This window comes from Ictalurus furcatus, chromosome 22 (genome assembly GCF_023375685.1).
Source record: "Ictalurus furcatus strain D&B chromosome 22, Billie_1.0, whole genome shotgun sequence".
Taxonomy (NCBI): domain Eukaryota; kingdom Metazoa; phylum Chordata; class Actinopteri; order Siluriformes; family Ictaluridae; genus Ictalurus; species Ictalurus furcatus.
This window is the reverse complement of record NC_071276.1, coordinates 2,990,733-3,001,857: the sequence shown is the minus strand read 5'-3', so window position 1 is coordinate 3,001,857 and position 11,125 is coordinate 2,990,733. Positions and strand designations below refer to the sequence as shown.

General features: G+C 43.1%; 1 protein-coding gene across 2 annotated transcripts in view; it reads left to right on the top strand.

Annotated features, from left to right (window-relative positions):
* Positions 1-3,829: 3,829 nt before the first annotated feature.
* Positions 3,830-11,125, top strand: part of zmat4a (zinc finger, matrin-type 4a) — a 57,922-nt gene continuing 50,626 nt past the window's right edge. For both annotated transcript variants that reach the window (XM_053654244.1, XM_053654243.1), the window contains exon 1: positions 3,830-4,051. In XM_053654244.1, coding sequence (XP_053510219.1) covers positions 3,860-4,051 — 192 coding nt within the window. In that variant the 5' untranslated portion in view covers positions 3,830-3,859. The remainder of the gene's footprint in view (positions 4,052-11,125) is intronic.

The window sequence follows — 11,125 nt, the reverse complement described above, 5'->3', positions numbered from 1 at the left end:
CAAGATTCAAAATAAAATGCCAAATTCCAGCTCCAACCGTGGAAGGAAAATTGCAATGAAGGTTGTAAAGTGTGAATAAATGCTCTTATTGGGGAAAATGGGAAAATGCTATTTTATTTTATGCCACATCAAGGTACAAGACTAAGCCAATACAAAGGTTCATCCTCTTCACTTCTATACTACTATATAGCCTTTCGGAAAAGGTCACATTCTCCATTTTTTCCTGACTGTAGACATTTGAGAGTGACAGTGCAGGTGAAAGTGTGTGTGAAACCCCTGGTTCAGGATCACTGAGAATCATGTATCCTCTGCCATGCTGTCACATTTCACCTGGTTTATTTCCGTCTTCTTTTATATCCGTCGTCTCCGCGCTCTCTCTCTCTCGGGGACGAATATATAATATTTTTGGCAGGATTGTGGATTAAGGTGTGATTCGCCGAGACATCAGCGACAGCACTATGGAACAGCTGATCTCGCACATCTCGGACAAAAACTCGATGGAAATATCATGGTATGACGCTACATGATGTATGACACCATATGCCGTTTTTTTTTTTTTTTTGCTGGTGCGGCGCAATAGCTCGATGTATTTGGTCCGACGGGAACGCTAAAGGAAAACCCATTTTCGCCTGGCTTGATGGGGCCCTGCCCGTGAGTCTCGAACGTCTCCCAGCGCGCCTTCCTTCAGCACCTCTACGTGTCAATATTTTCCCCCTCGTGCACTTTTTAAATATAACCTCAATTTCCCGTGTGAGTGGCGTGCTGAATTACGACAGCTCGTGCAGAAATGGCTAGTCCTGTCAGAATGAGGTTTGACACCATGCATGTGGATTCACCACGTATTGCTCAGATTGACCCGCTTCATAGTGCCTCCTTATTTGCCAACACTTTAGTCACGTCACTGGGCAATTCTCTATTAATCTATATGACAAGGAAATCAGTTTAGCGTGAACCCATTAAGCTTCCAAGTTTTCAAAGTCAAACCCAAGGTCATACGTGAAACTGGCTTAATTTAGGTCAGTGGTCTGATTTCTGGTTGTCCTGATGGCTGACAGTATAGTAATAGTGCTTCTTCAATGAACAGCGCAGCAAATAAATCCAGATTTGTACCCTGGCTGAGTAGAGGTGGATCCGGGGCTTATCCCAGGAGGGAATACGCCATGCACACAGACATTCACACTCTCATTCACATCTACAAGCAATCACCTACTAGGATGTTTTTGGGAAGTACATCCTGCAGCCAGCACTGTCATTTGGAAAAGTAGAACCCGTTTGGAAATCTAGAACGGTCAACCGTCCTTGAGGAACCCTTTTTTATTAAAATTCCACTATCTAATATTTCTAGATGTCAAATTAGCCATTTATAACCATAGCAATATTTCTAAAATGGCAAGAACATAATACGGTTATTAAAAAGCCCCGTTGCTGTGTTATTACTTTTAAGCAACAGCTCAGAAGCTGATTAGAGTGATGTTTTAATTATTGGAAATGTATTGCGTAATAATGTGGCACTGTTTATACGACCTGACTCTGACCCAAGGCAAGGATCACGGCTCAGCGAAGTCATGCCCGCATCGGCCTTCAGGGCAGATTTGTTTCAGTCACTCACACATAAACACACACACACACAGACAGAGTAGTTAGAGAGACACACAGTGAGAGAGACAAACACAGAGAGACTGATAGAGTGAGTCAGAGAGACAGACAGAGAGAGAGATCCAGACAGACAGACAGAGGGAGAGAGATAGAAGTGAGAGAGAGACATAGAGGGAGATAGAGGGAGAGAGAGAACGAGACAGGGAGATGGAGAGACAGAGGGTGAGGAGTAGAGTGACACAGGGAGAGACATGCAGGGATAAAGATAGACAGAGAAAGACAGAGAGGCAGAGAAAGAGACAGACAGACAAACAGAGAGGTGGGGGGAGCAGAGACAGATGGACAGACAGACAGAGAGGCAGAGAAAGAGAAAGCGAGACAGACAGACAGAGAGGCAGAGAAAGAGAGAGACAGACAGATAGAGGGGCAGAGAGAGAGACAGGCAGGCAGACAGAGAGTCAGAGAAAGAGAGAGTGAGACAGAAAGACATACAGGCAGAGAATCAGAAAAAGAGACAAACAGGCAAAGAGAGAGAGAGAGAGAGAGAGAGGCACAGAAAAAGACAAAGGCAAACAGAGCTAGAGAGAGAGACAGAGAGCCTGAGGGGCAGTGTGAAGATGCCTTTAGGTTGTAGTGTGATTATAGCAGCTTGGTTAAGCACATTTTGTGTGTGTGTCTGTGTGTATGTGTGTGGGCGTGTGTGTGTGTTTATTCGTGGTGTAACTAGATAACTGCAGTATCAGGTTGTCTCAGATGAGTCATGCTTATAATATATTCATAATGTGATACAAATACCAATATCAACTCAGCTACAGAGTAAATGTATGGACACACACACACACACACACACACACACACATCACATATTACACTTAAACACTACACTCTATACTGTCCTACAGTGCATTTACACACACATACATCAGGTCAGATCTGATATTTTAATCCTAAAAATGTACCAAGACAGCCCTATGTTCCAATATATACATGAATCTGATCTTAAGTTCAACACTACAGTATACTGGGATCAGCTTGGATATCCTTAGGATGTGTTAAAGGATATATTTATACCACAGAGAACATATTTATACCACAGAGGATATATTTATACCACAGAGAACATATTTATACCACATGTATGGAAGGAGACTCCAATCGAATATAGTTGGGTTTTGATGTCTGACTTTGATTGTCCTAAGCGGATTAGTTTGGATTCATCCGAGTCTTTTCCATTCGCTGGTTAACCGATTCATTTTCTGATTTTCCGAAACGGCTTGACGTTTTTATTAGCTGGTTTGTGTGAAGGCTTGATTAATCAAATCTCTCAGGGCCCTTCGACCGGAATTCTCCCTTCCATTTCACAGTGCTGGATTTATATAGATTAATACATTCATCAAGGCCATCAAAAATCAATTCATGTCCAGTTTCGCATTGCACGTGGCCTTGCGTGTTTCACAGGCCGTCACAGCGAGTTACAGTCTCCTCAAAATACATCCACATGTAAACGGCTACGTTTTACTGATAAGGCCTTTTTATACGACTTTCTACTTGAAATGTTCTAGTGCGATCAGATAAGGCACTCATCTTTACTCATTGTCTGAAGGTGAATTGTCATTTCAGTGAATAATAGCAACAAGGTTTCCCTATGTGATAGGACATAGTCCAGCACAGTGGAGCGCAAAGCCCGCCCCCCAGACGATTTCATTGGTCGACTCAAGCAAGCAGTCATTTGAGAAGGTCGGTTATCTTAGCATTGTACGATCTTTGCACCAAAGAGTTATTATTAGGCAGTAATTTTATGACTTTTAATCTGGACCTCAGTGGTGGATACGGCCATGTTCATGGGGCTCGCTTTGTGCACAGGGGCGTTGTCGTGCTGGAACAGGTTCGGGCCTTGATCCTAGTTCCAGTGCAGGGAGACTGTACATCTACAGCATGCAAAGACCTTCAAGACAATTGTGTGCTTCTAACTTTTGGGCTGCAAGAGCCACACTATTCCATAACACTGCATACAAGTAGAGTTGTGACGTATTTTGCTCCTGGATACTTCACAAACCTGCACCTATAATGTTCTTGTGTAAACACTAAACTAATGCACTTAATATCCTGTCCTGAATTGAAGCACCAGTTGAATCAGATACAACTGGGTCTTGAGTCACACTGCTACACTGAGAGCTCCTTTGGACATCAGTCCTACCCATTCACGTGCAGCCCCGCTCGCGCGCGTCGTGCGAAAACAAAAACAACTTCATCCCGCCGACCAATGAGACGCGAGCGGCGGGGCGGAGCGTTTGACCCGCGAGTGAAACGGCAGCACCGCGACCTCGCTTTCCCTTGCCAGTACCGCACGCACGCGCTCCACCGTTGCATGGATTACGGCGTTTCCCTGCAGCTTCAGCACGAGCCCGCCGAGCCCCCGACGCGTTTACCGCGAGACTACACTCTGCAGCTACAGGTACGCGCGCATTCACTTGCACACGTGCACACAGTCATGCGCTCGCGCTGCAACGCGTTGAGACTTTATTTTATTCTCTTATTGCTCGCACATGCCCTTGTCTGATGCTCGCGCGCCGCATGGTGCTGTGTTTACAAGCAGACCGTGCTGGCGGGTGATAATCGCACGGGATGACATCACTCCTCACGTTCATGCACTTTTACATTTTTCATCTTCTATGCAATATGCATAAATAAGCAAAATAAAAAATGAACAAAAATATATATAGTGCATTAAACAGCGTGCATGCAAGGATTTGTTTTTCCCTCGTGCATTAAATCTCTCGGACAGAGTGAACACGAGACATAGAAAGAAAACATGCACAAGTGCATGCACTAATGCACAGCACCACGAGCTTCATCTCTTGTTGGAAAGTGTGTATGATGAGTCAATAACTGGTGATGGTCATAGGTGATTGTTACACTATAACACTTATCAGGAGTAGGAACACATCCTGCCATGCACGGTGTGATGGCATCAGCTTGGCTCTGCCTAGACAAAACTGGCTGATTTAGCAAGATCAGATAGTGCTTTGTCTTATTTTTAGTCCAATAAAGCACACTTTCTAATAAACTAAAGCATTTTCTAATTATATAATCAAAGATGAAGTCACACAGAAGGCTTTGCATGCTTGGATAAAAAAACAAACAGACGAGGATGTTTATCAGAAGTCGGTGCAATGGACAGTTGGGAGATATGAACAGATCTGAATTATTGATGCCATGTTGATTTTGTTTCTTCCCCCCAACAATGAGAGATACGAGGTTGGCCTTTGATTCCTCTTTGAAGAGTGTTTAAGCGTTGCCTTTGGCTCCTTCTCTAGCCCGCAGGCAGAGGAACTTTGGGATTAGTGTGCTTCTTCTCTCATTCATGACAAATAAAGCTTCTTCTCTGTGAAGCTGTCAAGAGAACATGATAGACTCGACATTGGCATTGCTTCTCTCAGTAATATTTTTTTCACTGTCAGAAATAAAACCACCAAACTTTTTGGGGGTGGCACTTTTAGGAAATCATCTTATGTATCTATTTTTTTGGGGATGTTACAAACTTCCTACAGCTGTGGACAAATGATCCATTTATTCTCTAACAGTGTGCCAGGTTTTGTTATTATTCAATTACTTCTACCTTAGAGGGGCACGATTTTTTGTGGTTAGCACGTTTGCCTCGCACCTCCGGGGTTAAGCGTTTGAATCCCGCCTGCATGTTCTCCCCATGCTTCAGGGTTTCCTTCAGGTGCTCCGGTTTCCTCCATCAAAGACATGGAATGTGTTGGAATATGTTTGGAAATTGTCCGTAGTGTGTGTGCGAATGTGCCCTGCGATGGTTGGCACCCCATCCAGAGTGTCCACCGCCTCTAGGGTTGGTACCCCATCCAGAGTGTCCACCGCCTCTAGGGTTGGTACCTCATCCAGAGTGTCCACCTCCTCTAGGGTTGGTACCCTATCCAGAGTGTCCACCGCCTCTAGGGTTGGTACCTCATCCAGAGTGTCCACCGCCTCTAGGGTTGGCACCCCATCCAGAGTGTCCACCGCCTCTAGGGTTGGCACCCCATCCAGAGTGTCCACCGCCTCTACCTTCAAACTTTAGGCCACGCCTCCTAAGCTGTCCTAACCAAGGACATGCGATGCGAAGTACCACCCAACCCATGAGGTGGTACTTTTAGCTCTGCGACATCATTTTCTCCAAAGTTCAAAAGCAGTTTGTGGCTAGTGTGCAATTATTTACGCACGCAGTTGGTTTGAAACCAAACTTGAGGCTATAAGCATCTGTTAGTTGTTGCTAACAATAATCTTGCAGCTTCTGAGAAAAAGTAAAGAAGCAGACGTCGTGCTGATTGACTGCGTTTGCATTTATCGCTCAACACGCACATCCTTTAATCCTGTCATATTGTACGTGTGAATTTTAAATAAAGATGCACCTGGAGGACTTGCAGTGCCGCTTACAAGAAACTGAATCTTTAGAAGCAGGATGGCTGTGTTCATATATCGTCTCTTCAACTCGTTTTCTCTTCTTCTTTTTTTTTTTTCTTTCCGGATTCCATTTTTAACCGTGCGTTTGGCCTCGGAGGGCCTCACCACGCTCTGCACACTCTCTATGGACACTTTCCTGCTTCCCTGTCCATGCCTCCCCACTAATGAGAGGTTATACGGTGCTACTGTCACATTCTCTACACTGTTTATGATAGTAGCTGATATTAGACACCATGTCCATGACAGCAAGATGTTTGGAAAAGCTGCGATAAAATCTCTTCTGGAGAGGAACTCACGAAAGGCAGTTTAGTTACGCTTTGTGGTCAGATGAGAGCAAAATCGAATCTTTTGTCCATGAAAATCATCATCATCATCATGCTGTTTGATGAAAATAAGCGGGACAAGCACCCACACTGATAATAAAATAAATATGGTGATGGCTCAGCGATGCTTCGGAGGAATAAGATCTGGTTGCCTCTACCATGAGATGAGGTTACAATCGGTTGTGGACAGGTTTTCAACAAGATAACAGCCTCACGTGTACATCCAAATCGATTCTGTGCCTACTGTATGCTCAGATTCCTGTTTTTGGCTGACAACAATGGATCCCAAAGTGATCTTCTACTGTCGAAGCTCATCCGCCTCGTGGTTCGACGTTTTGTGTGTTCTGAGATGCTTTTCTCCTCAGCACGTTTGTAAAGACTGGTCATTTGAGGTACCGTAAAACCTTTCTATCACCTGTTATGAGCAAGGCATTTCCACCCACAGAACTGCCGCTCAGTGAAGGAGTCCTTGTTTCGTGTACCATTCTGCGTAAACTCCAGATACCGTTCTGCGTGAAAATCCCAGGAGATTCAGCAGATTCTGCACTACTCAAACTGGCACCAAGCCACCGAGCTCACATTTTCCCTATTCTGATGTTTAATCTGACAATTAACTGAAGATCTTGACTTGTATCTGAATGAATGTACGCCACGTGATTGGCTGTTTGGATAATTGTACGAAACGGCATATTGGGGGGAAAGTTCATTCATCGTTGGTAACCATTTCATCCTTTTTAATATCGCTTTTGATAATTAAACCAAGAAACGGTGTATGAGTGTCCTTCTTTTTATTTTTATCTAAACCTAGTTCTGAAACATGTAACTACATGCCCCCGCTTTGGGTAAAACCCATTTCTATCACCTTTTCTCATCTTGTATTTCCTTTTTATTTTTTAATTTTTTTAATCTTTGTACCAAATTTTCCACCTCACGTAAGTGTAAAAATACTTTTCCATTTCGGGCTTGTCCATTCCATGTCAAAAATAAATAAAGAAAGAAATAAATCCTGTTACGTCTGTTACACTGTTTTGCTACCCTTCATGGATTTTACAAAACGTAGGGTAACATTGTTAGCCTGTCAGGAAGCTAGCGTGGTTGTGTATTAACAGATGTAAAGCTAAAAGTACATCTTCACAGCTATAGATTTGTACATTGTGAAATGTGTGGAGGTCATTTTCTCCACAGAGAGATTGGATATGTGTGTGCGTGTGTGCGTGTGTGCGTGTGTGCGTGTGTGTGTGGTGGAGACAGCTGGGCTAATATCCTCCCTGCAGTGATCAGCTATAGCACAGATTAAAATGGCAACTGGGAGTCTTTGAAAAGCTCCAAAATTCACTTTCACAATTTGCCTTGCGTGCGTGTGTGTGTGTGTGTGTGTGTGTGTGTGAGAGAGAGATTGTTGATGTAAACTGGTCCTTGAGGTTCATCCCTGCGTATTTGTGTTTGTAGACAGGTAACTGACTGGCAGCAGCAGTAGCAGCTGGGGATCTGTCGCTGTCGGTATTGGAAAAAGAAACCAAGTTTGATAACTTACTACTGACCAGCTGCTCTAGTTTTCACTAATAACTGATCATCTGCTCATCATCATGTCTGGACTCGCCGCTTCTGTTCGAGCAGGAAATTGTATTATGAGCACACTTTTTGCTTGTAGAGGGTTTCTTAATTGTGGTAAAGAATGAGGTTTGTAATTAACACCTGCCCTTGAGCATGCTTTGCTGCGTGGCTGCCAGCGGAGACTCTCCGTCCTTCACACAGCAGAGATGGAGAGAAAAACCGAGCGAGAGAAGTGAGTTAACAACGGCTAATTACGCCGAGCTTAATTGACTTTGTTGCTTGCTTGGTGCTTGCCAGCATACGTCTGCTTTGTTTACAAAAACGAGGCTCGCCAAGAATATTTGGAACTCGTACGGAATGACAAATGCTTCGAATTAAAAACAACTTTGTTTCTTGGTCTCGGTGCGGTCGGAGCACAAAGGGTAGAACTTCCACAGATTTATCGAGTTGGAATTCAGATTTGTGTCTGAGATTTAAGTGAAAACTTCCTTGTATACTTTTAGCCACACTTCCCTCTCAATGTCAGTCATTGTATTCACCTTTACTGAGAGATACCTTCCATCCATCCATCCATCCATCCATTTCCCATACCGCTTATCCTACACAGGGTCGTAGGGGAGTCTGGAGATTATCCCGAGGAACTCGGGGCACGCGCCTGGGGACAACCTGGACAGCATCGCAGGGCACAATCGCACACGCGTTCACACACTACGGACAATCAGTCTACAACACATGTCTTTGGACTGGTGGAGGAAACCGGAGTACCTGGAGGAAACCCCCGAAGCACAGGGAGAACATGCAAACCCCGTGCGCACAGGGCGGAGGCGGAATTCGAACCCCCAACCCTGGAGGTGCGAAGCAGGCATAGGTCTGTTAGATATTAGTTTCACCCCATTAAACAACGATATTAAGTCTGTTAAAGATGAAGTTAACTTGACTGTATAAGCTCACCCAAGGTTGGACAAATCATAATTCATTTGCTTTCCCAGCAAGCAAGTAAAAACTCCAACATGCTGTCCAATCCCATGATTTGGTTGCCTAGAAACCTAATCGACTAGGGTAAAAGCGTGGCAGTTAACCTTGTTCGCTTTAGTGCGATCATAAGACGGCAGTCACTCCGTCCTCATGATTTGTAGCACCATCTCAGCTTTCTCAAAACATACAACATGACATGTGACCCCACTGTCTGCTCTATGACTGGAGAAAAATAAAACCCCATCCCTTATTATATTATATATTCAGAGTCTGTAGGTGCTACAAATCCAAAATCCATGAAACCAGGACAGAGGGGACATTGTTCTTCAGTACAGGTGGCGTCCTGTGGTTAAGAGGGAGGAGGGTGATGAGCGTCCAACCGCTGGCTCAGTGAGTACTCTTTCGATGAACAGTAGATAGGGTTACAGGGGGTTGATGAATACGCGCTGGAGTAACTGAGCGTTGATGGATGCTGAAAGGGTTCCTGGGATTCTTATAGATACTTTCCAGGGGTAGAAGAGTTTCTATTAGACATGGGAAAATGCTGCACTGAATTTTTCTCTGCTTTACTTAAGCACCATACCAACTGTACAATACCTGAATAATATTTGAGAGGTGTCGCTATGGCTGAAGCCTTTCCGGGGGAAAAGAACCTCAACAAGATAGTAAGAAAAATAAGAACATGCAGTGATGGAGGAAGACTTCCTCTGCATCTTAATGTGGTAAGGTTTTCCGTAACAGTAGAAAGTTGATGATGTGTTTAGGGATGCTGGATGGGTGTAATGCGCATTTACTGTATATAATTGTCTCTAAATTTGGGTGGGCGGGGGGTTTCTTGCGTGTGTGTGTGTGTGTGTTTGTGTGCGCTGAGCTGGCTGATAGTTCAGGCTGAGCGTCTTTATTTCGGAGAATTCATGAATACTTTCCAAGGACACCCAGGGTTCCTTTTTCCGATCTTTCTCCTTCCTGTATTATTTGTGTATCTATCCGTCTTTCTTCCATCCTTCCCTCCTCTTGTCACTTGTTTTCGTCGTTCTCTGTCGCTTCCCTGATCATCTGTCTCGTGCTTTGTGTCCTTTTCGGGATGTTCTCATGAGCCAGATGACACAGCGCCTGTCATAAACGCTTCAGGTTTAGACATCTGTCAAAGTTACAGTGTTTCTAAAAACTTGCCTCGGAATAATATATCTTCCTCGTTTTTTTTTTTTTTTTTCTGGACTAGTGACAAGCAGAGTTTGCATAAAAATTGTATTGCTTTGGTGTAACTGGGAGGATGTTTTCCTCCGCAACATTCATCTCTTGTATATTTTAAGTGAGGAATGTAACCCTTCCGGATGTGCTGTTTATACCATTCCTAGCAGCATTATATTACATTATATTCCTGTAGCAGTATGTCCTGAAGTGTTTTATTCCTCTTATGCCACAGCAGCCTGCCAATGCTAATATAGTTTTACTCGTTTAATAACAAGTCATATTTTTATCCAGTAACAGTTGCATTTAATGTTGTGGAACGTCCAGGAAACAAGGTAGTTCCTGTTATCGCTTACGTTATAGCAGCTATAGACGGTTGTTTTTTCACCAGCCTCTTTTATTGTCCCTCTTGAAGTTAATAAGACAAAAAAAAAAAAAAAACATCTTGTCATGTTACTGATAATCTGCAGACGCTGCACTACTGACACTACTAATTAATGAACCCAATCTGACCAATCAGAATCGAGAATTCAACTGCACTGGGGTATAAATGGTATCTTTTTCACCAAGTGTCATATCTATTATATATTAGATTTTTATTATTATTTTATTTATTCTTTTTATTTTAATCTTCTTCTTCTTTTTTAAAATTTTTATTTATTTATTTTTTTGTTTGATTTTTAGATAATTCCGTCGTGAATATTCTCAAGTCCTCTTCAAAATGGTAACCCCCAGTCCTCCTTTTTTCTCTAGTTGTTGGGCATTATTTAAATGATCATTAAAGAGTAATGTAAAAGATTCAAACATTCTCCGTGATGTTAAAGTCTGTTTCATTGACTGCACCCATTTTTGCCCACAGAGAGAACTTGCAGGGGGAATAGAAAAAAAAAAAGTTTGTTGAATCTCGCATGAATTGTTCATACGTAGCTGAACGTGGGCAACAAAAGTAAAAAAAAAAAAAAAAAAAAAAAATCCACTACAAAGATTTATTTTTTTGTTACAATTTATTTTATTTTTTTCAA